The sequence below is a fragment of the Hippoglossus hippoglossus genome, chromosome 18 (genome assembly GCF_009819705.1).
Source record: "Hippoglossus hippoglossus isolate fHipHip1 chromosome 18, fHipHip1.pri, whole genome shotgun sequence".
NCBI lineage: Eukaryota > Metazoa > Chordata > Actinopteri > Pleuronectiformes > Pleuronectidae > Hippoglossus > Hippoglossus hippoglossus.
This window is the reverse complement of record NC_047168.1, coordinates 6440493-6467030: the sequence shown is the minus strand read 5'-3', so window position 1 is coordinate 6467030 and position 26538 is coordinate 6440493. Positions and strand designations below refer to the sequence as shown.

Below are 26538 nucleotides of genomic sequence, written 5' to 3'. Positions count from 1 at the left end.
TTGATTTTATTTGTTTGCTCAGCTTTGCAGAAGCAAGAGAGCATGTTTCAGAGTGAGCATCCACAAAGAGGGGCCTCGTGGTGATTCGGTCTGAGAGTTTATTTTCCTCAAATTCTGCGTTTTCCTTTAAGAATCGTCTCCTTCTCCCCGTGACACAGCAGCAGGTCGTGGTTATTAGACGGCCGGTTGTTTCATGACACCCTCTCCCGCTGCAATATCCTCTGCCTTTTTTTTAAAACATTTTTTTATCTCGCCGTCTCTCCTCCCCCTCCCACCGCTCCTCCCTGACCTGTCAACTTAATGTTCACTCATTTCCTCTTTCCTCATGCACTCCATTTCTTTCATCACTCGCCTCACCACCACCCCCAACCCCACTCTCCCTCTTAATTGATCCGAGACAGTCACAGAGCAAAAAAAAACTACTCTGTGTCTTCTGTAACCTAATACCAGGCCCATCCAGCCAGCCTCTCCCTTACACACACACACACACACACACACACACACAAACACACAAACACACACACAGTCATTCAATCTCCCACATACAATCTGTGTGTGAAGGTGACTGTTTTACAGTAAACAGCACATTTCAAACTGAGCCTGCCATACACTCATTATTACAATGTGGACAAACACAAATGCTGGACAAATAGAAACGAGAGCACCCACACAGACCGACACGTGGAGACTCGGGCTCATGTGAGGTTATGTTACATTTTGCATCGACAATATGTCCTTTGTGACAAACTACAGCACGGAGGCCTCAGGAAATGAGAACAATAATATCTAAGCAGGAAAATACACCAGGTCTCTGTCACAAGCAGTAACTTGTGCCAGTTCTTTCCATGTGAATCATTGTGTCTGCTGTGTTTCACTGTTGCAACATATAGTTCTGACACTGGTCTTCATGAGGAAGTGTAATATATGAGGTTTGGTAGTGTAGATACAGCTGTATAATGGACATTGCCGGATCATTTTGTTGACAATACAATCATTATATTATGTTGTGTGAACACTCATTTCTATCCCCCAATCGTCATCGTGGTCATATTTTCCAGCAAATTTTCATAAGCTCACTTTGACCATCATGTTACTGTATCAGAAAACTGTTCGCACTGTTAGCATTTCTCATTGAGACTGACAGAACAACAACTCTGCAATTTTTAAATAAAAATCTGAGCAGTGGCTTTTCTATCCTGCCTGTTTGAAATGGGCTGTTCTCTTGTCCTGTTTTAATGCTCTGGAGCTACTTCAGAATTCTTCCTTGAGTTCTGCTCAAACAGTTCTACTACTGTCACTTTTTTTATTGTTTGTGTGCTGCGTGTTGTGCGAAGTCTGAAAACATTGTGTTCATCCTACCTGGTTTATCTGCAATGAAGATTTTATAGTCAAAGTTTTATATAAAAATAAAACTGATTCAGCTTCATTACTGTTCACCAGTGTGGTTTATATATAAGTTAGAATGATTTGCTCTGCTGATGTTACTTTTTCATACATTTCAAACTCTTCAAAATGAAAGCTTTGTAATTCAGATCAATATGAAGCATTGCAGCAAGAAAACGAACACGGCACTTTTACTTTGGAGACAAATTGCTAAAGAGAAAGTTATTCAATTAATGTTTGAGCGATTGGACGATATTGAAATCATACAAAATTCGATACTGCACTTCCACCGACCATTAACAGTACACATACCAAGTGTGACGTGGATAAGATAAATGGTTCTTGAGAATTGTGCTCCACATTCAGACAGACAGACAGACAGACATTTGTAGAATTAGTACTTAGATTATTATACAAGAAGGTAGCATTGCAAAATTCATTCTTGCATTTTGCATAATATGTGGTTCTACAAGCTTAAAGACATACAGGCCCTGTTCAGACCTGATATTAATATTACATCCAATCAGATCCAAATCACGAGTGGACAACCCAAAGTACATCTGGCGTGAAAATACATCATTAATGAACAAGCTGAATACTGCAGTATAGCTTGTCTGCTACAATTGCTGCCTCCATTTTAGTTGTACACTCAAGCATTGGCATTGTCAAGGTGGTTTCATTTTGGTCCTGACGTTTATAAGCTACTTCAGCTCCTCTTTGCACCTTTTACAAGGCCGATACACAACATCTTTCAGATTATGCTCCATTCTAATTTAAGAGGTGGTCGTTAAGATTTCATAAGGTGGATGTTTTTCCTCTAATCCCTTCTTTGTTAGTTAAAATGGCCCATTTTTTGAATGCATTATGAAACACAGGCGGCGGTGTATTTTTGGTCTTCTGCTGACAGCACTGGCAGCATTTTAAATCCATTTCCTATCATCCCATAGAAACTGAAGGATTGCTAGAGCTCACTTTGATGTGGTAAACACAATCCAGCGTGCTGATCGCATAATCAGGCAAAATGTTTACGTACAAGGGTCTAAAAGAGCCCTGTGGCAAAAAAGGTTGCCTCCTTGCTGGTCTGCAACATAGATCATTGTTTCCTATTTTAAAAAGGGATTATGTTCACATAAACAGATGCATAACCATTTTACCTAAAGTGTGTAACAACATTTAATTCCTCCTGGAAATTCCTCATAACCTGCTCCGCTATGCGACATTGTCCTCAGTGCTCATCTTATACTTGCAGGGTGTTTTAAGGCTTTCACAGATGTTCAAATGCTAACTCGGGAGATTTTAAAGTGTCTAAGCTCAAACAGCATCCTGACAGAGTCCTGACAGAGTGATCTGAAGCCACTCAGCAGCCCTTTGAAAAGATGCTAATGCTGCTGGCAGCCATGATGGAAATGTCAAGGACAGGGAGCTACAGTGTGTAGGATTTAGGTGGAGCTATCATCAGAAATGACGTAAAATAATCATATTATGTTTTCATCAGTGTATAATCCCATAAAACTGAGAATAGTTGTGTTACCAGAGAATGAGGCCTTTATATCTACAATGGGAGTGAGCCCGCCATGTTTCTATAGGAGCCCACAATGGACAAAGCACAAACACTCTAGAGAGGGACTTATTTTTTAATGAAGGCCACCATAGCTTCTCCTACATGCTTGGAAGGGGGAAGGTGAGGCATGGGGGTGTTCAGTTGGCTGCAACACACAACTTTACCACTAGATGCCACAAAATCCTACACACTCTCTCTCGGAAATGGGGCCCAACAGGATTAATAACTACGTGTGACTGCAGAGGACGCTGTTGCTGTGGTTAAAATGGTGATTTGAAACGGAGTTACCGGTTTGCAAACATCTTAATTATTTTATGACACAGCATTCCTATTTATGATTTTTTTTTCCTTGGGGTGTTGTGAGGATTCCGCACAGCTTACTGGACGTGAGCGAGTTGTTTCAAAACAGCAATCAGGCCGGATGCTGCTCTCACACGGGTGAGGCAGATAATAATAAACAACTTGGTATTAATTTTTGATGAGAAGAAATCCAACAGCTGTGTTGAACATTTGGACCTTTAACATTTTTTGGGCTTCGTCCGCTGCAGATCAGCAGCGAGCCTGACAAAATGTGTCTTTAACTAGGAGGACGGAACCATGGAGCCTCTCATGACACACAGTTTACAGGAAGAGCTGTAGTATGATTGTCTTGTGACTTCTAAATACAGATACATTTTTTTTTTTGCTATTGCACTGTTGTGCCAATACCCTTCACTATTGTCAAAATGGCAACGTGAGCCGATCGGAGCTGTTGAGCGGCGCACGGCGGGAGAGAATGTGCTGCTGGGCTGAGCAGAAAGTGTGTTTTGTGTATTTTCTCATTGGACACATGCTGCGGTGGCTGCTGGGAGCAACGCTGCTCCTCAAGACGGAGCAGAAACGTGTCCCATGATCACCCTGTATGTAAACCCCCTCTCCACAAACACACACTCAGGCCTTAATAAATAGAATTGCTGCAACCCTCAAAGGTCACACATATCCCGACCTATATCCTTTACCATGGTAATTTGCTATGTGAATCACAGTGATGGTGTTTTTACTCACAAGGAACTGAAGTAATTACAGGTCAGACAACTCCATTTGTAGTCGGGAGTAATTCTGGTGATAGTTCTATCCACAGTGTTGATATACAGTACCCACACACAGTAATGATGCCTCTACGGTGTCTCCCCCTGTTGTCATGACATTTACATGCCACGCTGACATTAATGCCTCGGGCGGCGATGCTTCTATCCACTTCGAAGTTGTGCTTCCTTCCGCAGGTGGAACATGTTCTCCCAGACACGGTTACTCCGTGTGGAACATATTTGCACCTGGATGAGTCATACTTAGTGCAAGACGAATCAGAATGCAAGCCTGGTGGTCGGACGGACGTAATGATTTTGGGATTGCGGTGCGAGCTAAATGCATATAGAGCATCTATTATTGTGTATTTTTATGTATTTTGCATTTTAAAACAAAGTGCATGCAGCAGGGGAAGATGAGGGAAAGCCTACAAATAACAAAAGGGAATTGGGAGCAAGTTTATCTCAAGGTCAAAAGCAAGGAACCTAGCGCTGCCTTGCTTGGCTGCAGGATCTGTTGGTAGACAGAGGTAGTTGGATCAATAATCTCTAAAATCTTCCTGTAACAATTCTTTTTTTGCAAGACTAACTGGGCATAAGTCCTGGTCACAAGTTTGCTCATCTGCTGACTTGATGTCGGGCTTGAATGTGACATTAGCCTGGTTAGTCTGCCATCAACAGTGCGATACCCGTGACCAGGTAGCCCGACTGGTGTGTGCGGGGGCCCCAGGGGAGAGCATCCTGGCTGGGGAGGAGCGTGAAGCTATACCTGCCTCCTCTCTGGTTTAGCCAGAGAGACGCAGTGTAACCGAAGACACGGAGGAGGAGGACGAGGAGAAATCCAAGCTCAAACATAACAAGATTTTACCAAAACACATTTTTTGCATGATTTCTGAAATATAACCTGTGACTTCCGCCTTTCAAGCCTTTTTCTTCCTTCCCATCTTGCCCTCTGTTTCTGATTCTTAGAGAAACAGAGGAGATAACAGCCAGTTGACGATACTGGGAGAGTTTCCACAACCACTACCTTCCAGCAACCATCTTTACTGGACACCATCCTCAAGTATTTTATTATTCAATGTGACGATTGAGGTGCAAAGAGAACGGGAAAGAGTTCACCCGTGTCTGAAAACATTCTTCATACCCATCTGGTTGTTCCTGTAACTGTGTGACGGCAGATATTAAATATTTTAATTTGCCTGGGTCCCAGAGAGACACTACGTTTATCAAGCCCCGGTGCCTCCGTGCGACTTAATCATCGTCTCATTTGGGGCTTCCTCTGGAAAAAGTTCAGCAGTACTTACATTAAAACAAAGGAATATTTAGATAATGAGAAAAGAGAAACCAGTTGCAAAGGAGTGACATTAGTGGTTACATAAAACTGTGACCACCCTCAAAATTTTGCAAGATGATTTGTGGTTCAATGAACAACACCACTATTTGCTTGAAGGCAACATAGTTTGGGCATCCAGAGAAGCTTTTACTAGAAAGGTGTTTTGTTTTTATGAATTTGACCTTGATGTGAAAGGTCATCATAAATTGTGTGTTTTCAAAAAGTGGGTCATTTAAACCATCACACTTTTGGGCCACAGATCTTAATGAAATTTGATGTGCTAATTGAAACATGTATTTCCAATACAGGTCATTTTTATGTATAAAAAGCCTGTTTAATTCAAATGTTAAACAAGTCATGGTTCATTTTTCAAACCAATGTGATAAGAACTTCATTTAGGACCTTATATCCATCTCACTCAGGTTTTCAACTAATTTAACGGTTTAATAATAATTTTCTATCCTTGCAATCTCAGTATCATATATGAGCAATACTGTTTATATTCTGTTTACATTGTACATCTTTCTATATTTTATAGTTCCTTGTTGTATTTTTGATTACCTTTTCTGAGTGTGTATTTCACTATTCCCTTTTTGCTGCAGTGACACAGTAAATTTCATCAAAGTGGGACTAATAAAGGACTTATCTATCTAGGATCTATCTTATCTATCTTATTTTCTTGATTTTCTGATATCAAAAAAAATCTTGTGGAAATACAAAGTTTATTGCATATCATTTTGTATCTTATTGGCAGTCAAGGACTGCATAATTTCAGATTATGCCAGATTTTATCCTAACTCAGGAAAGATCATGTTTGAGGCAAATAAACTATAGTTAAGGTATCTTGAGGATGAGACGACTAAAACAGAAACACAAAAAAAACTCGTAGCTCTGAGCTCTGAGCTCCTCCACCATCCCGACTTCCAGGTTCTTAATAACGACGACTCTACTTGCTTCACTTCGAGACTATTTTCGCCCGAGCATGTCAGCATTTCTCATTCTACAAAAAATGTCTCATCCTTTCTTGTGCTGTTGGTTGATGTTTCAAACACTTCTGATGTCAGGTCTGCAAAGATACAAGCTATGACTGTGTCGGTGGCTGATTGAGGACACTGCTGATGGGAAAACCAGTGTCTCAAAGATTAGGTAACAGCTAGAGAAACTAGACTTCAACTTTTACCACATGTATAATACATGGGAAATGCACTAAACTTCTGCAAAGGAACAGACCAATAAACTGACCCGTTTCCCTCACTGAGCGGCATGAGGGGAGAATCCACCCTCCGTTACTCTGGCACTGTTCATTCCATAATTCCCTCAACCTCTATTGGGGTTTGAAATAAATTTAACAACATCAAACATTTTCCATAGTTGCTTTATCGGGTCCAGAGATAACTAACGGCACAAAAACAAAACAAAAGAACAGTTTGAGATGGTTTCAGATGCTTCTGACGACAGATCTGCAAAAGCATACGTTGTGATTGCATTGCATTGTGGTCAGCTGAGGCTGGGAATCAGAACATCCCCCTCTTCAATGTCTGATTTTGTCCTGGTTTGATGATTTTTGATTGTTATCAGCTTTATTTTGTCCCATCTTCTTCACTACGTCCTTCTGAGTCTGTTGCATATTTCAGCCTGGAGCTGTGAGCCAGACTGGAGCTTAAAACCAAAGAGATGTACCATTGTTAACAGGAGGAGAAGTTCAAATTAACAATGGCAATGTGATTCCCCGGAGGGCAAAACACCCACAAGTCTGTCTACACTTGGCCTATATACACTGGCTGCTACAGACTTTCCCACATCACCAGGCTTTTCTCTTGCACCGCTGCTGCAGGATCTTACTACCACTTCCTCCTGGGGATCCAGAAAGAGTGCCGCAGCGGTGCAGCAGCCATGTGATAACTGGCGCTTCTGTCTGTGAGGGCTACAGCAAGTATGAAGTCTGAACCAAAAGGTGCCATAAAGACATAATGAAAGCCCTCCATCATGGTGCAGCACTCACTCGTCTCTCACGGGCCTGAGAGGAAGTCAGAGCAAGGGAAACGAAGTGTAAAAACACATAAGAGGCGCACGGACCTCGTGTCTAAAAGCAGAAAGGTCCTCTAAGCAGAGGAGGCTGATGGGAAGTGATGCAGGAGTAGCCTGATAGAGAGGGGTTAGAGCCATAAATGAGGACTTTGAATGTGCTCTTGTATGGCACACATGGGTTAGACAGACAGGAAGAGAAGACATGTGAGGTGAGGAAGAGGTGGAGATGAAGAAAATACCAAAGAGGGGGAAGGAGCATTGAGGAATGGTTCTTGTCGACTGTGTGAACCAAAAGAAAAGGCCAATTGATTAGGACATATCTAAAATGTTGAACACAAAGACTAGAGAAAATGTATTTTTGAGGCTAACGCAACAAAACGGAAACAACTGGGGCCACAAGGGTCAGTGCCACGAAAATCCTATTCATCTGTGATTGTTCCATGCCAGACTCCACCCAGGCCTGTCTGCAGGTTGGTAGGTAGGTGAACTGCAGATGACGCTATATTTGAACACAACATCTTTGCGTGCCTTCACTCTGAGAGAACACTGAACACGCTCCCACAGATCAAAGTGGCCTCTGTAGAAGCTCTGGGATTACAGCTAGGGCAACAACACACCCGCAAATGCTGCAGCTCGTCTCGGAGACGTCATTTCTTCCCTCAAAAAGCGTACAAATGTGTTTCTCATTCTTAAATTTACTGTAGAAACAAGGCTCCACAACACTGTGGTGTGGAAGGACCTCCTGATAATGGGATGATGGTTTGATGGTTTAAATAAGTTTGTAAACTGAGATCAGTGACTCTGAATACATAGATTTCAACTTGAACCTTTGGATTATCTCACTCCTATAGCCCCAGTGTGACGCATTCAATCCTCCAAATAACACTCAACATTTCATAATCAACTAGATAACGACACAAAAAAGAAAGACTGTTCAAGCTGTGTGTTGATCTGATAATTTTGGGTAAAATATTAGATAACAGGAAGCAAAATTTGTTAGTTTTATCATGCCTGTAACAGTTTCATTACCTCCGCCGAGGAGGTTGCATTTTCATCTGCATTTGTTTGTTATTTAGCAGGATTACACAATTGGGGGCGGTATGCATTCAACATGAATGCCATTCTTCTTTTTCTGCAGTATTCATATTGATCTTTTCTTCAATACCTATACATTAATTTAATCAATCGAGTAGTTGAGTGACAGAAAATGTACATGAGTTTGAAGTTTGATTACCAATTTCGGGATTTGCTTCTTTTCTTTGTTTTAGTGAAACTCTTAACCAGGAAATCAAAACAAGACATCTGACAGCATCACTTTGGATTGTTGAAGACCACGGTGGACATTTTTCTATGTTTTCTGAGCATTAATAGACTAAATGCATCCAGATCAATCCCATAATCGGCAGATTATTAAACAATGAAAACGTGTGTTAGTCCTACAGCAGAACATTCCAATAACAGGCCTTTAAAAAGTCCTGAACCAGACTGCATGGCTCCTGTCAGGCCGATCAATCCAAGACATTGCTCTCAGAGAGGACAACATGTACCAGTGGACACATGATAATACACAATACAGTCCACTAATAGACCTTCTCCACTCCTCTGATTATTAAATATGTATATCATGAAAAGTTAGTGAATGTTCTTAATGTAGAAATGTTTAAATAATGAACAATAAAGTGGGAGAATGGAAGTTTATGGTGACCTCATTAGACTTCACTCCTCATGGTTCCACTCTAATACTTAAAGTGTTCCTATACGTGTTGTTCCTGACGTAGGACCACAGGAGGGCCGCTTGAGTGCCTCACCTTTGAGCAGGGGCAGCGGGGTGAGCTCCACCTGGGAGCTCTGGTAGCGGAACTGGGACGAGCTGTGGGACCTCCTCTGCCGGGCCCTGCGCATGGACCGGCGCGGGAAGCCGTCCACCTTCTCCGCGGAGGGCACCGAGAAGCTGGTGGTCGGCGAGGACGGGCTGGACGGGGGCAGCTTGGTCGTCTCCATTGTGGCTGTGGACGGCTGTAGATGGCGGCGGTGCGCCTTTACGCGCCTTTGTGCGGGCGCGTAAAAAGAGGCGTTGGAGAGGATGTATACAGCAGGGTGAAGTGAGGGGAGGATGGAGGAGTGTGTATAGGCTCTCTGAATCACTGATGGATTATCAATTGATCAGAATGTTACAGACGCTCCGGGAGGGAGGGGGGAGGAGGGGAGGAAGGGGGTGAGAAGTAAAGGGGAGGAGAGGAAGGGGGGAGAGGTGCAGAGGCGGAGGAGAGGTGGATTTCTTTTCTGGATGCCTCGGTGTGGATATCAGAGCCGGACTGGAAATGTCAGCAGCAGCAGCAGCATCTCTGGCTCTTCCTCTTCTTCGTCTTTACGCACGGATGGAAAATCGCGTGTGTGTCATCCCCGTGGAGGAGCAGCCTGCACAGCCTCCAGATGATGCTCAGACATGCAGGCGCGTCTCTTCACACACACACACACACACACACACACACTCACACACACACACACTCACAGACACACACACCTCTGTGCTGCTGTATTGGCGTCACACACACACACACGAGTCATGGGCCGGAATCAGGATGTGTTTCTGATCCTGATGTGAAAACAGAAAAAAAAGAATAATCAATAATCACCGATTGACCTCCTGCTGTTTATCCACATGAAAAAAACAAAGCAGCAGACTCCAGGTCAGTTTACAGCCTCTTGGTGGATGTTGATATGAAATCATCAGTCTGGGCCCACCTCGGCTGCCGCATCACTGTCGTCCTCCTCGTTTTTAACGCATCCTCTGTCGACCCTCACATGGGCCGCACCTTCACACGAGCCAATATTATTATTACAAGAGGTTATTATTATCTCGGGAGATGTAAATGTCGCGGTTCCTCCTCCTGCTCCTGCCCGTCCTCCAACCGTATCAGGGCGGGGAAACAAACGCTGCCTCACCGAGCCGACATGTGCAGGTCCTCCGCCGCTCCGCTCCCGTCTGCGTCCCTTTACCTCCAAACAAGAAACGGGGGAGGATACAGCCGCTCCCCCCTCACTCTCTCTCTCTCTGGAAAAGAGGCGAAGGCCCGTGTTATACAATAGCAGTGTGTCAGACTGACGCGCTCCGCTCCTGTCCCCCCTTCTCGGTTCCCGTTATCCGGTCCGTCCTACGGCGCCGCGCATTGCTGCGTCAAGAGGCGCACAGTGAGGTGAGGGGATTACAGGAAACGGGGCGTCTTTGCTTTCAAAATAAAGTTGGGGGATTTAAGTGAAGCTACATGTGGCGGATGAAGGATTTGTCCAAACCAAGGGCCATAAAAGGGCCACAGTTTAGCATCCATGCACAATTCCTGATCCAGTTAGGTGCACATTTAAGTAAATCCTTGTTTAATAATTCTTATCATATTTTCATAACGTATTGTTAGTAAGTGACAACCTTACTTCAAAAAAGATGACTGACAGGACAGGAGCACTCAGGGGACCAATCAGATTTCAGCTAAGGCCTGAGTCCCCTGGCTGGCACCACTTCTGGATCCGCCCTTGGCCACATGGTACATAACTAAAGCTGTAAAGGGATAGATTTTGATTCAGGGCCCTATCAAAACCAAGAGTCAAAGGTCAGGCAATATAACTCACATAAATAATGTTATCGTGGCATTTCATATTTTTTCTTCAGTATTTCCTACAATTTTAAATAGAGCTACAAGTATGCAATTGCTGCAAAACAGTGGCGGATCCAGGATTTTTCTAAATCATGGGCAGTAAAAGAGGGCCAGAATTTACACAGGGGGGCAATCATAACATCCCTGCACCATTCCTGATTCGGTAAGGTGAACATTTAAGTCATTCCTTGTTTACTGTTATAATATAATAGTAATGTTCTACAAGTTAAACAGAAAATTATCATTGAATGTAAAATAAAACCTCTATGTCATGGGAAACATTGCAACTGTGGCCCCTGATTTAGAAAAATCCTACTTTTGCCTTAGTCTACTTGATGCCTCAGTTAGGGGAAACAGTAAGGATTTTATTTTGAAAGACGTGACCGGATGCTCTCTGATCTCACTCGGTGTGACTTGAGACGGTCCCTGAGCCTGAGGTGCTGCAAGGAGAGAGAGAGAGAGAGGCTCCTCACTGCGGATGACGCTATAGGATGGACTTATTTATTTATTTACACATCAATGCATTTGTCTGGATGTGGCCTGGATGTGATGCTTTCAAACACGTGCGTCATTATGGTGTGTCGCGCGCCTCCATCACGCACAACCCGCAGCATCACCTCATGGCCAAACCCCGCGTGCGGGGCTGTTGTTTCACGCTGTTATGAAATGATCCCCCCCCTCTATACCTCCCCTATCCTCCCTCCTCCATTTTCCTCGCTCCCTATCCGGGGTGAGTGCGCGCGCGCGTGTCGATGGCTGTAGTTGGCTCTTAGGATCAAGTGCCATCCATTGTTCTTCTCTCCTCTAAGCCACTTGCGCTCTCTCTCTCTCACACACACACGCGCGCGCGCACACACACACCTTGGCTGCAGTGGATGTGTCAGAACCATAAACACACCCCATCCTTATTATAATCATATATATCCAACAAGGGCGTGCGTAATGCCATGCGCCTGCGCTCCGTGGCCCCCTCCTCTCTCCCTCCTCCCCATCCTCCCCTGTGTTGTGTCTCAGGTGAGGTTGCATTGTGGGAAAAACCACCAGCACCGTGCGTAAAGCAGTGACTGGTTAGACGCAGAGCAGAGGTGCGCATAGGCTCCACATGTGCACGTCACCCGAGGTTGTTCTTATACTGGCCAGACAAACATCCAGTCACCCTGTGGTTAACAACACTTCATCATCCGTTTTATAATACCTGTGTGTTTTTCAAGCCAGCCTGCAGCCATGGTCTGTTATATAAAGACTAATAAAATATTGTGGTATTTGTATTGCCATGTATTTTATTGGCATTATTTTACACCTTTAACTTCTTTGAAAAAAAAGTCATATAAATGTGTCCTTTTTATTTCCTTTGCCTCTTTTATTCTGCTCCTTTTAATCTATTTTGCTTTAAAAAGTACCTTTACATTCAGTTTTTAAATGTATTTTAGATTTTGTCTCTGTATTGTCCCCGTGTACAGCACCTTGAATCTACCCCTCTGTACGAAATGTGCTTTACCTAATAATAAGAATAATACATTTTATTTGTATGGCACTTAATGCTCAAAGTCACTTTACAGGATTACAGAGAACAGAAAGCAGCTGAAAAGGGAATAACTATAAATATAAAATACACATCATCGTCACACATTTCAATATACAGTAAGCTACACGTCATAATCAAACATGAGAAGCATATTGGAACACACACTGTAGGTGGCAGCAGAGATTTAAGCTGCCTGGTGCTGATTTTACATACAGTATATAATGATTACTATGTTCACCATCTAAGGTGAGCTGCTAAGATGCATACCAGCACAAAACAAAGTCCAGCCGAGACTGGATGTCAGAAGTTCTGCAGATCATCAACCAAATGACGGATTAAGAGGAAAAGTCAGGGGATCATCAAAGTTATTATCCCACATCAGCAGCTGCCCACCAGTGTTGGTATTTATTTAGATATGATCACATTTTACACCCAAACATTTTCAAATGATGACAAAACACACGCAACACTCTTCATTCGGTTTGAGGGTTTGTTTCTAATTTTGGGTGCACAGAATTGAGTTAACATTTGGTCACGTGGTCTTTTGAGTTGTTGCTAACGCTTACCTTTTTGTTTGTCTTACTGGGCTCCCCTGATAATAAAGGACTGACACCTGGCAAAGAGTGCCCTTTTGAAGACAGCCCCACAGGAAGTGGAAGAGGCCATCAGAGACTGAAGAGGGGGAGGGGACTTTGATTTAAGATTTCTCAAATCCTTTCTTTGTAGATAGGTTTCTTTTGATACATTGTATTCATGTTTGCACATCTTAAGCTTGTTAGTTAATTAATGTTAATATTTAGTACAGCCCCCCCTCCCCCCTTGTGTTTGTCTAGGACTAGTCCATGTCTTTATAAGCTCCCTGTCATTGTGAGGAGGTCAGTTTTGGTTATGTTTACCTTTTGTGCTTTATTCTTTCATCACATGTGCAAAGTTTGTAGCAAAATCCACACAACCAATAACAGCCCATCGAAAGCAGCAAAACTATTTAACTCAGGTTTCTGTGTTTTTAAATTTTAATGAATTAAATATTAGGGTAATGTGTTATTTCATCTTTCAATATAAACACAGTGATCATCAAACTGTATAGACTGTAAACAATATTGGAATAGCCTAGTATATTATAGATTAAACAGAATTGTAAATTGAACCGCAATGAACATTTTATTGCAATCAATATGTTAATTAATACATAAATACAGAAGAAATACAAAAAAGGTCATAACACACATACAGACTCAACATCTTCCTATAAAGCTACTGAAGCTGCTACATGGAATACAATTTCCAATAGAACTATAAATATATCGTGTACGAAGCAGATTTATCCCATAAACCATCATCTGGAAAACCAAAATCAGAATAATACAATAATACAAAGTTAAAAAAGCCCACATTAAAAAATATTTCAATCTATTTCCTGATAGCTGGAGATAACAGATTTTAGCAGCTCCATTAAGTCACATACAAGAAGAGGAACAATTATTTCTTCTTCTCATTTTCCTCATGCAGATGATCAGTTCTACAACTGCGGTGATCATAGGTTTATACTCTCAGGGGTGAGGACGTCGGCGAGCCAACAGCTTTGTGACCCCCCTCATTAATCCTCACCGCCATCGTCACGTTTAATGAAGCCGCCCCAACCTCACGCTGCTGTTTCCTGTTTCCCTCTCAGAGATCTGAGCAGGTCTGTCGTCACTGTGCTAGACGTGAAAACAGGACTGATGATCTTTTACATTCATTTGACTGCACATAAGGGTCTCATCACCAAAATTGAAATCATGGCTGCATTTCAAACCACCATTTTACCACTAGAGGGCCCCCTAGTGGACACAAATGAGCTGTGGAACCGTGCTGCTCACCCTCTATGGTGATATAGTTAAACGCAAAGTAGATAAAACTGATAAGTAATATCATAGACTGTACATAAAGATGGACAACGTGATGGCTCCCAAAAGTGAAGCCAAAGCATCTTGATCATCCCCTGGTGGCTGGCTGTAATATAGGTCATCAATTTCTTGGATTGAAATATTGCATATACCATAAATAAATTACTAGTAGCAGCGGAATATGTTAGAATGTATTTTCAACAAGGTAAAACAAAGAAAAGAGTTAAAATAATATACTTTCCTGGATCAGGATGAATGTCACATGCAGCCAGTTCGCAGGCTGTGTGGTTAACTTTGGCACTGTCATATATATTTTTAATATTGCAGCTTCAGCCACATTTTCTCCTTTCCATGAAGTGGTGAGGAAGTGTTTACTCCACCTCTTTTTAAAATAACAAGTCAAAGTTTAGAGTGTTGAGTCAGTATTTGTCTGAAAGGGATGACGCCCACTTTTGATTTAAACAAAATTCAAAACTAAGAAAAAGTTTCCACTGCTGGATTTGAGCCCGGTCACTTCGCAAGCTTCTCGTTCACTGAACAAAGCGTTGCCTGTTGTCAAGGAGAGATGGAGAATTTAGCAGCTGCAGGAAATTAGTTTAACAAATATATGAGTCTCCTTTGTGCAGTTGACAGTGTTCTATGGGAGACGACTTTTTATTGTTTTTTTATTGATTATCTGATTTTGAGCATTACACAGCTTATGGAAACTGTTGTCGTCTATGGCTCTGATCAATCTGAGAAAACGACAGTGATAGTGTTTTCATCAGGGTTAATCTCAGTTTGAGCTTCAGTGATATCAGAAAGCTTGTGTTATAAATGGGGGTATAGGGTTTAATAAACACAGTTTATATTCTCAGACAATGAAAGTCCAATTAAACATTCTACAGGTTGCATTATGGGAAATGCCAGACATGCCATTGTTGGAACTTAACCTGAACTTCTGAACTAAATATCCAAATATTTTGACCTCTGCTTTTAAAATGTTGCCTTTTTTGGGTCTGTCAGTTGTATAAATATGTGAGAGTCTCCCTTTAAGCAGAGGAAAGAGATGATTATGAGCAACAGCTCAGACATAGGTTCATTTTCTGATGCCAGTTACCATTAATAACCACCAACTGGATGTCAGATGTGAAAATCTGTCTATAAAAGCTTGCATTTTACAGTCGTTGCTTTAAACAGTCAGTTCTATTGGTAGAAAGCTGAAACCCAAATCATCAGATTTCAATTAAATAGCTGAAAACATGTAAATTAGAAAATTAGAAATAGGGACGCTGGTCCTCCATCGCCTTGTGACATGTAGTGTTATTGATCACTAGTTCCACTTAGGATCCAATCATCGATCTCCAGCAGCTCAGAAAGAGAAAGGTCACTTGAGGGATCGCCCGGCAGCGGCTGCGAGGGCGGAGGCTGACAGACAAGTGCGTCGGAGCTGCTGCTGCTGTTCAGAGGACTCGGGATGGTGAGGAGGGAGAGCAGAGACTCTTGATTGGGTGTTTGTTGTCTGTAACCAAAGGAGGCAGCGGCAAAAGGCAGTTCCAAGTTTGCCTGAGGCGACTGAACAGCAGGATCCTGAAGAGTTGGTGGTAGCAGCGGACTTGAGCCGTTTGGATTTCCACTGTGCTGACCCAGAGGAAGCTGGGGCACATTCATGGGACAAGCTTGGAATACTGGACCTCCAGTTTCTACTGCCAAATGTTGGTAAGGGGGCACCACAGAGGTTTGTTTTATTAAAAAAGCATCCAATGTGCCCGAATTAAGAGGAAAACACGCATTTGCAGGCACTGAGGAGGTTCCGTGGATGATGTCTCGCCCAGATTGAGGCTGAGCAGCTGCGGTGAGGATGCTGGAGGTAATAGAGGTTGAAAGGAGGCTGGTGCAAAGAGGCGTAACCCCTGTCGGACTTGTGGTGTTTGGAGGCTCTTTTCTGAACAAAGAGTGACGATCTGGGACGGAATAAGGAAGAGTTGCAGGGCCAGAGTAGGAGGGGAGGACGAGTTTGGCAGACAAGCGAGAAGACAAGGAGAATGTTTGAGGAGAAGCTGAGGATGAGAGATGGGCTTGAAGACCCAGGCTGGAGGAGACCAAAGGGGGAGTAGCCAGAATGGAGCTCGGAGCCTGGGGAGCGAATCTCGGAGGAGGGCCTGAGGTGCTCTGACAGCCACCTGAGTGGGACGCGGAGACGTGTTTTCTCGAGGTGGACGCAGAGGCTCTGAGGCAGCAGTAAGGCTCATGACGTGCCAGAGCTTTTGTGTAGCGTTGGAGGTTTTTTTGCAATCCGGCGATCTCATTTTGAAGGGAGGAGTTTGATTGCTCGAGACGCTGAAGCTCCTTAGGATGAGACAAGAACATGAGGAGGAGAAAAGAGGACAAACAGTTAAAGTCAAGTTGAGTCAGGTATATTTTTAGCATACCTCAGAGTGGACCTCATCGGCCATAAAAATGGATTCATGACATACATGAAAAGACAAATAACAAATGCAATCACATCCCTCCCACGTAATATTACAGCAGGCTGTAATAAAACACTAAAGCCTGGAAACACTAATGACACGCTTCTTAAAGCGTCTTCTGGAGGGCTGCAATAGAAAGTACAACAGCCATAAAGCGGATGATGCCTGGCTTAAGTCTGAACCTCAAAGGAGAACTGAAATGTTGCTCTCAAGTGACGGCACTGCCAGTTCAGCATGAGGGGAGAGGGTGTGGGTGGTATAGTGAGCAGGAAGGGTGATTCCCTGGTGAACTGGCAGTGCCGTCACTTCAGAGCAACATTTGTTGCTTTCGCTTGTGCACAAAAATGAACCCTGTTTTCATATCATATAACAAATTGAAACCAAACTTACTGGAAAGATTAACACTTGAACATATTTAATAAGAACTACCTAAAATGACAGAAACCATCTTTGAGAAAAGTTGATCTGACTTTGTAGTTTGGTCCATGGAGGAGGTGGGGTTTAAAATGTTATATATTTAAAAATAAAAGCACTGACAAGTTACCCCTTATGTCCCCTTGAAGGTCAAGGAGCCAAGTAGCAGTATATATACGTATATCTATATGTACATGTGTATGTATGCTGGCCGTTTAAACCATGCACTCCTGACACTCTCTAATGTTTATAAATCAAACTTGCAGCAGCTATGATTCTCAAACCTAACCTGCAGGTCACACAGCAGAAATGATCAGAGAAGAAGAAATAGAAAGTGAAAGATTGTAGAAACTACTGTATTAAACAACTTCAAATGTACAAGAGATATTCAACGTCCTGCCCACATTGGATGGATTTTTGGGTCAGTTGTTGAGGATAAGACTCCAGACATATAATAGGTTTATGTAAAGGTGACCTATGACAATATCTTCAATATCTATGACAATATACTAATTATGAATTTGTAGTTTTGAATGTGTTTCGAATGAACTTTGATACAAAATTTAATGAAATTCAGTTTTTAAAAAGTTATTAAACTGATTCAAATAAAATCCATTTGTGAAAAACAATTGTGTGCCTGGGGGCAAAAGGCAAGTAATGTAAAGTAACATAAATCATTCAACTTTAAGGTGTGTGTGTGTGTGTGTGTGTGTGTGTGTGTGTGTGTGTGTGTGTGTGTGTGTGTGTGTGTGTGTGTGTGTGTGTGTGTGTAGAGGGTAGATATGGAAAAGGGAGGGCCAGAGTGAAAGTCCTTCTCTTAAGGCCGGCTATTTACAAGAAACGGCTGTGAGCATGCTGACTGATTACACAAGACAAACACACACTCTGGTGACACAAGCCTGTGTGATTTTGACTGAAAGGACGATAGTGTCACCAGGTGATGGTGTAAGGACGGAACGAAAGAGAAACGTTTCGAACCTCGTGAAGTTCGTCAGCTCTCTCCGTTTGCTTTCGGCGGGTCTTCCTGGCCGCGTTTCTGTTCTTCTCTCGTCTTTTCCCCCCTGTGTGTCCCACCTGTTGTCCGTCTCCTTCTCTCTCCTGTAAAGATTCATGCACACACAGGAGAACACAGTCATTACAGTAATGACACTTACTGTGTGTGTCAGTGCATACTTCTCTTCTGGTTTGCCCGGTTGCCTTTTAAAGAGCACGTCTATTCTGTAAAGTTTCATGGTTCATAAGGTCACGAGACAAACTAATCACATGTCATGGTTTTCGCTCAGTTCAAGCAGGTCAATAAAGAAAAAGCAGACCTGGACATGGATGGAGAGGAACTTGATCCAATAGACGTGAAAATATTTCTTTTCTGACAGCTTTTCTCTTAAAATGTAATAATCTAAAGGAGACTGCATCTAAACATGTCTTCCATTACTTATGTGTTTTTATTTCTTGAAGTGGGCGTGGGTTCTGGATCTAAAGCAGAACCACAAGCACAGATAATTTTCTCGGAATCAAAACTTCTGTTAACAAGAAACTTACAGTAAATGCATTAAAACTCTTTAGGAACAAGAGCTTTGTCATCAAACTGTAAGTGCATCTCCTGCAAAACAACTACAACTGTGTTCAATGCTACTGTACATGAGGAATAAATAAATTAGATGCATGAATTAGCACTTTTTCTTTACCCATATGAGAGGACGGGTGCAAAGCAGCAAGCCTTAACAAAATGACCCGACTTCACAAGACAACTGGTGCTACCTTTTCTAACAGTCACAGTATTATAAGGTGAGGTTAGTATTTCTAAATCTGAAATAATCATAGTAGTGCAAGGACCTATTTTTTTGTCACGTCTCTCATTTTAGTCCACTTTTATGTGATGGTTTGTAAATTGTCCTTGTGGGAAATACACAACTACTGGTATTTATGATGCACAATGGTGGGTTATATCGATTTGAGAGGGAGATTATAACTATGCCTTTAATTATATAATGTTTTAAATGCAATATTTTGTTGTTACCTTATTACTTAAATGACCTTGCATACAGTTTTTTTGGAATGACTCATACTCTATCTAACCCTAACCCTTCATAAATAAGAAATGCGTGGATCAGAGATGAAATGTATATCACAAAGAGGATCAAATGGTTACTTTAGTTAAATTATCAACTTTTTTGACATGAATATCCACGAACGGTTAGGAACAGTGGCTATGACGGGATGTCACCTGATTGGAGTCTATTGGTTAATTGACTGATCGATGAAGAGAAGACAGAGGACTCACCGATCCAGCCGTGTTGCTGTTGCTCTCCTCAGCTGACAGGGAGCAAGGGCTGTTGGGTCCGTCCCTGGTGTCCATGAGTGACGGGGACATCTCTCATCCCCCCCCCCCCACGTCCCACACGCAGCTGCCTTTTGGACGGGCGGATGGCTGCTCTTACACCGATAGCTTCAATCTCGATCTACATCCAGCCCGGTTTACCCGCGCGTCATGATGGCAATTACGCACAGCCTGCGCGTCTTGCTGCAGTTTGGACCGACTTTTGAATGAGTGAGAACGAAAGTTGAAGTCTAGGATATACTAAACTTGTAATGTCGGCGGCCGGTCTAGTTCCTGGTGGATGCTTGGTGACTCTGTAAATGTGTTCAGCCTGAAGAGCAGCTGCTGTCCCTTGTGCGCTCAGAGGCTTTTTGTGCTCAGGAGGTTTGGCATCTGACGCAACACGACGCTGCGTCTGCTTTCAGTTTCTCTTTATGTGAAATTGGCCATTGCAAGTTAAGGGTGGCGAGGGGTTGTGTTGCATTCAAGTGCGGCTTGTTACTTTCACTTTTGAAGCTTGTGACGCTACACTGAAGCAGCAATTTAAGTTGCTACGAGTTTTTTTAAATCCTGATTTTCGAAACGTGATGTATAAGCAAGTTCAATTGCATCTAATAGCCCCATGTTCCAATTATGAATGTGTGGTTAACTACAGTACAAATCATAACTGATTATTTTCGACTGCACTTGGAGGCATCGAGATAAATACATGGGAAAAAAAGTTGATGTGTGACAGGAAGAGCTCGGAACTAATGACCATATTAGGAGCACAGCTGTGCCCGCCTCCACGTGCAGGGAATTCCTGAATTGCTTTTGCCGGGAAATCACTGCCCCCGTGTCCAGTCACCAGCTTTAAAGGGTTTGCAAGAGAAATGATTTAAGCTGCATTCATTATTTGACAGTGTGCATGACTCCATATGTGATCAGCAATGTAAAAAAACAAACACGAAGATAACCTGCTGTGTTGCTGTGGAACAAGTTTTCTGGCACGAGTGAGAGTCAAATATTTAAAGAAATAATTTTCCAAATGTCTTTGATGATTGTTTTCATCGGTTATCATTAGGTAAATGATTTTCTGCTGACATTCCCTCTACACCGGGAATTAGTTGCTTCTACCTAAAGATACAGAGCTATACAGGGTTCCTAACCAAATGTCCAAACAAAATTAAACTCTCCTTGTTCTGGGCAGTTTAATATACTTAATCTGGGGGCTTAGCAATATGACCAAAAAATTATATCATGATAAAAAAAATTCATGTCAGTCAATATTGATAATTATCCAGATGAATGTCACATTATCTTTTCTTTCAAATTTAAAGTCTGACTTGTGCTCGCAGGTCTTTCTGGTGAGTTCCTGGAGTCTTCTTTTGAGAATCTGTGTTTATCTGTGGAACTGATGTTCATTGGTCACAGGTTCAATCGTGAACTTTCCTCTCAGGCTGCAACACTGACGGATGTAAAGCTTTAATTAATGCTGAATATACAGTGTGGATAGAAATTAACGTTTTACTTTTATTTTTTTTACCTTTTCAGGTGAAGTTAAAGGTTCGACTAATGATCTGATGAATATTGCGTTCCTTAGAAATAGCGGTTTTTTTTGCCTGTCATCAGACTGAAAAAACTTTATCATCTTTCATAAGGTGATGACAAAACACTGACACAGTAAAAATCACAGAATGTAAATAAAGATGGACGAAATGACAGCTTCCAAAAGTGAAGCCTAATCATCTTGATCGCCCCCTGGTGGCTTGCTGCAGTATAGGCCATAAACCCTGCCTCCTCCATGAAAGCAAATGGGACATGGACCAAACTAAAATATCAAAGTAGACGGTAAATAAATGTTTGTCAAAGATGGTTTCTGTCATTTTAGTTAGTTCTTATCTCACTGATGTTCGTTCAAGTGTTTCTGATTGGTTTGGTTTTTATTCTTTATTTGATAATAATAGCTTGAATCTATAAAGCACCTTTCAAGAGAACCATGTGTCCGTGGGGACAAGAGAGTAAAGAAAACGATTTGAGCTTCCTGTCTCTCTGGGAATGGCTTTGCTGCAACTTAGCAACGGTGTTTCCCATATCCTAGCAACAGTGGACTTTTTCAAACATAACTTTATTAACCAATGATGCAGGAAAGGTGACATAAACGGTCAGTTTACTTATGTTTATTTTAATTCAATAATATGTAAACATTGTAATAATATAATATATCAAATTCCTTCTTTAGGGTAAGGGTCCTATACAAGTCCCCCTACTTCTCTGTCTTAGTACTTTAACTTATAATGGAGTATTTTTACTTTACTGTCTTGGTACTTTTACTTATTATTGAGTATTTCTACTTCACTGTCTTAGTACTTTTACTTGTAATGGAATATTACTTTACTGTCTTGGTACTTTTACTTCAGTGAATGATTCGAATTCTTCTTCCACCACTGGTTAAGTTTATTTTGTTGCTTATACTTTAGTACTTATTTAACAAGTACTTGTAACAGAGTATTTCTACTGTGCAGTATTAGTACTTTAGTTTCCTCGTCGTCCTCCAGTCCAGCAGGGGTCACTGTTGGGTCTGAACTCGGTGTCTTTGTTTACTTGCCGCTGGGTCTCTTTGCTCGCTCCGAGACTCAAAGTGCGCAGAAAGGAGGAACATGTGCGCCGTGCAGCTGCTGCGGGTGTCGGTACATGAGCGGATCAGCGCTGCCGCAGAAGACTTTCTGCTGCAGGTGGAGAAAGGTGAAGAAACGGCTCAAGTCCCGGCGCTGAGAGCGATGCTCACCGAGCGGCTAACGGCGGCGGCGGAGGAGATCCTCGCGGTGTTTGAGGAAACCGTGGTGGAGTACGAAGACAGAGTGGAGCGGTCAGAGCGGGAGATCTGCCGCCAGAGGAGGCTGCTCGATGCCGTGATGAAGCCCGAAGTCCGGCTGCACAGAGCAGGTCAGTCCCTGGAGGAGCCGCTCACAGGCTAACGTTAGCTAGCATCAGCTCGAGCAGCGGAGTTAATACACTTCCTGTCTCTGTCGGCTGCACCCGGCTGCTCCACCTCTCACCTGAGTAATGAGGATTTGATGCTGTTGTGAACAAGTCTGTGCAGAAAACCTCCTGCTGTGTTGTTCATGTCTGAAACAGAAACTCTGGACACATTCCTCTGGATTCTCTTGTCTGAAAGCAGCTTAACCAACTAACTAACTTCTCCTCGCCCTGTTCTCCTCTGTTAGTGACCTTATTGGTTTATTTGGCCTCAAAATAAAAACCTTTGTTTTATGCTGCTTCTTTTACGAGCTGCGTCGTAACACCAACTGTAAACGACCGCAACATCTCTGCTTCCTGAATGTGATCGTTCAAAAATCACAACAGTCGACATTAAACGACACAACACAAGTTTTTCAAAACACTTCAGGAGACTCTGAAATGATAAACGTGTGTATTTGTGTTTCAGTGTGTCCTGCAGACGTCCAGCAACTGATGGTGAATAAAGAAGAGGCTCCCCCTGAACAGCAGCAGTAGAGCCCCCTTGTGGACCAGGAGGACCCAGAGCCCCCCCACATTAAAGAGGAACAGGAGGAACCGTGGACCAATCAGGATGGACAGCAGCTTCAAGGACTGGAGGAGGCTGATATCAAGTTCACATTGACTCCTGTCGCTGTGAAGAGTGAAGAAGATGAAGAGGAACTTAAATCGTCAAAGCTTCATCTGAGTGAGACGAAGGAGAACAGAGCAGACTGTGGAGGACCAGAACCACCCAGGAACACAGGTCCCGATGGACGTTTACAACCAGGTCCTGAGGACAAGACTGAAGACTCTTCTGAGACTGAAGACAGTGAGGATGATTGGATGGCGACCAGGGAACCTCAGTCTGGTTTAAATACAAGAAATAACAAACAGCCTCTAAGTGATATGGGATGTAAGACAGATAAGAAATCGTTTAGTTGCTCGGAGTGTGGTAAAAGATTGAGCAGTAAGTCCGATTTAACGACACATTTGAGGATTCATACAGGAGAGAAACCGTTTAGTTGCTCTGAGTGTGGTAAAAGATATAAACATAAGAACATTCTGAATACACATATGAGGAGTCATACAGGAGAGAAACCGTTTAGTTGCTCTCAGTGTGGTAAAAGATTTATACATAATTCCCATTTACAGAGACATATCAGAAGTCATACGGGAGAGAAACTGTTTAGTTGCTCTGAGTGTGGTAAAAGATTTAACCAACAGGGCAATCTAAATAAACATATGAGGCATCATACAGGAGAGAAACCGTTTAGTTGCTCTGAGTGTGGTAAAAGATTTAGAGCAAAGAGCCAGCTGAATACACATAAGATAAGTCATACAGGAGAGAAACCATTCAGTTGCTCTGAGTGTGGTAAAAGATTTAAGATTCAGTCCTATTGTACGAGACATGTGAGGATTCATAAAGGAGAGAAATGATTCAGTTGCAACGTTTGCAACCAACGATTTATTAGGATTTATCAGCAGATATTCATATTATACATATTTATAGTTCACTGTTGTAAATAGACAACACTTTTTATGTCCCTAGAACCAGGTTCAGCAACCTAAGGCACTGGCACGCGGCGCCATAATCATTGGCACACAGGCAATTTCTTATTAAAGAAATGTTTAAAGGTTTTGCTGTCACGCAGCCTGTATTATTTAGCTTGATTGATGTTAACACCTCCCAGCCACTAGGTGCCAGTAATGCGCCATAGGCTGGATGCCAATCGCCATTAAATAATAAGAAGCCTCCCAGCCGGCGCTGCTCGCATTTTCCCACATGAATCTCTGAAGTGCAGCTGTTCAGGTGTATTGGTGATGGCATGCCCGCTAGCTAAAAAAACGAAGACTCTGGCATTTCAGCCCTCATGGGCAGAAGACTACCGCTTTGTTTTTCATAAGGACCGTGCTGTGTGCACGTTATGTTTTGAAAATGTTGTTTGCCGAACGTCCAGTGCTCAGCGCCACTTTGAGACAAAGCACGAAAGAAGTTTCAAGGATCAGGCAGACAAGGGAGAATCAATCAAATGTGCAGTGTCCAGGTATGAGAAGCAAACTCTCTCAAAGTCTTTGCCACTGCCAAAAACCATGTGACTGAAGCAAGCTTTCGCAATTCTGAATATGAGTGTGGTTGGTGGGGTTAATGACAAACTTATTACAATCATAATGAGATAAACATGTTTCTTTATATATATAGCCAATATGGATGGAATAAAATGACATGTCTGTTGGAAATATTAATGTGGTTCAGTAATAAAACTTTATATAAAAAAATGTTGATATGGCACACTAATTAACAAGAACATTTCACATTGGCACTTATCGTCAAAAAGGTTGCCGACCCCTGCCCTAGAAAATATAACTCATTGAATAACACGAAAGATTTGTTGATATTTCTTGTTTCTACTGATTTGTTTTATGCCTAATATAATAAATACCTATACATAATTTATCTATTTCTCATAATGTCCATGTCATTTTAAGGTTAAATGTGTTCCTTGCACAGTATGTATGTGTGTTCTTTCATATGAATTAAATATGTTTGTTTTAAAACAATGGTTTCTTGGTTCGTGAGATTCAGGGACAGTGTGTGTTCTCCTTTATGTATTGAATGTGTTTACAAGAATAAAAGTCTAATAAAAAGATAATGGAGTCGTCGCCCTCCTCCTCTTTGTTTCTGTATGAACGGAGGCTGCACTGGTTACAGTTGAATTGTCTCATCACGAGACAAATTAATCTGCTTCTCACAGTCAGACATGTTTGTTTACGTTTGACGTTAAGTCGGAACTGGGAAATTTCAGGTCAGAATATCTGACATACGAGTCGTCTGGAACGCAGGATTACACACTTGTGTTTGTACTGGGATGGTTCGGTTCCGTCGGTCAATCTGTTTGATACTGGACTCAGTAGATCACAGATCTATATAAGCTATATCAGCTGATCAGTCATCATGGGACCGAAAAAATCTCCTTCCATTCACATGCATCCATCTCGCAGCATTACGCACGAGTGTCACCACAGTATATATATATTAAGAGCAATCGGACCGATTACTTCAAACATCAGTGGATCCTAACCTCCGCTCTGGGACATAATTTGGAAATAGAAGTTCAAAAGTGAATAGTTTTTCAGTTTTTTTGTGAGTGATCTCCTGTGCACTGTGCGACATACACTCGTCCTTGATGATACACGGATATCAAAAACTATTAATGACTCTGCTCTGTAACTTCCCTGTTTAATGGAATCTGAATGTAATTTGCTGTGTTGTTTTATATCTTTTGCAATTGATGTTTTGTATAAAGCTGTTGGTTTTACTGGTAATGATGAAGTGGATCAATAATCTGCTTCAGTTTACCACCTCATGTCTGCATCACCACTTTCCCGACTCCAAAATGTTCGTACAAGTGGGTCAGAGTTTGCGTGTACATGCCCACATTTTCCCGTCAAGTTTATTTTTATAAATCCCAAGGTTTGCATGAAATGGTGTACGCATGTTTCAGGCAGTGTTTTGTGCGTACGCAACAGTTATATATGAGGCCCCTGGTCAGGCCCTGCTCCCTGGAGCAGGAGATAGACAGACTAGCTACTTTGTTAAAGTCAAAGTCTCCTGTTTAAAACATGACACGATCTGAGAAAATATATTTTCAGTTTAAACAGAGAACATTTAACATTAATTTCTGACAGAACAAAAACAACATAGATCATAGGGCAGTGATTAAAAACAAACATATTTAATCATATGAACTAGTCAAGAACATACATATACATACTGTGCAAGGAAAACATTTCAACCATAAAAAGACATGAACGACATTATGAACAAAAAATATCTATATATATCTATATATATATATATAGATATATATATATATATATATATAAGGCATAAATCAAATCAGTAGAAACAAGAAATATCACCACAAATCTTGTGTTTTTCAATGAGTT

At 42.0% G+C, this 26538-nt stretch overlaps 2 protein-coding genes and 2 long non-coding RNA genes across 5 annotated transcripts in view; all 4 read right to left on the bottom strand.

Annotated features, from left to right (window-relative positions):
• ppp2r5b (protein phosphatase 2, regulatory subunit B', beta) overlaps window positions 1–10546 on the bottom strand; it is a 31793-nt gene extending 21247 nt beyond the window's left edge. Inside the window, exons 1-2 of one of the 2 annotated variants that reach the window (XM_034569527.1) lie at window positions 10115–10546; window positions 9178–9965 (exon numbers count right to left, since the gene is read on the bottom strand). In XM_034569527.1, coding sequence (XP_034425418.1) covers window positions 9178–9370 — 193 coding nt within the window. In that variant the 5' untranslated portion in view covers window positions 9371–9965; window positions 10115–10546. Of the gene's footprint in view, window positions 1–9177 lie in introns of both variants that reach the window. The other variant, XM_034569526.1, reaches the window with a different exon arrangement.
• A 3136-nt stretch (window positions 10547–13682) lies between these two features.
• LOC117752287 lies at window positions 13683–14254 on the bottom strand. Its single transcript, XR_004612030.1, has 2 exons — window positions 14134–14254; window positions 13683–14069 (listed from the first exon to the last, which is right to left on the bottom strand). It is a non-coding gene; the product is annotated as an uncharacterized LOC117752287 (long non-coding RNA).
• A 1175-nt stretch (window positions 14255–15429) lies between these two features.
• batf2 (basic leucine zipper ATF-like transcription factor 2) lies at window positions 15430–20015 on the bottom strand. The gene is made up of 3 exons (XM_034569536.1): window positions 19576–20015; window positions 18273–18392; window positions 15430–16758 (listed from the first exon to the last, which is right to left on the bottom strand). Exons 1-3 carry the CDS (start codon window positions 19663–19665, stop codon window positions 15733–15735), a joined length of 1236 nt encoding a protein of 411 aa, XP_034425427.1. The 5' UTR covers window positions 19666–20015; the 3' UTR covers window positions 15430–15732.
• Window positions 20016–25144: 5129 nt separating this feature from the next.
• On the bottom strand, window positions 25145–25698 carry LOC117752289. The gene is made up of 2 exons (XR_004612032.1): window positions 25440–25698; window positions 25145–25270 (listed from the first exon to the last, which is right to left on the bottom strand). It is a non-coding gene; the product is annotated as an uncharacterized LOC117752289 (long non-coding RNA).
• Between the last annotated feature and the right edge of the window lie 840 nt (window positions 25699–26538).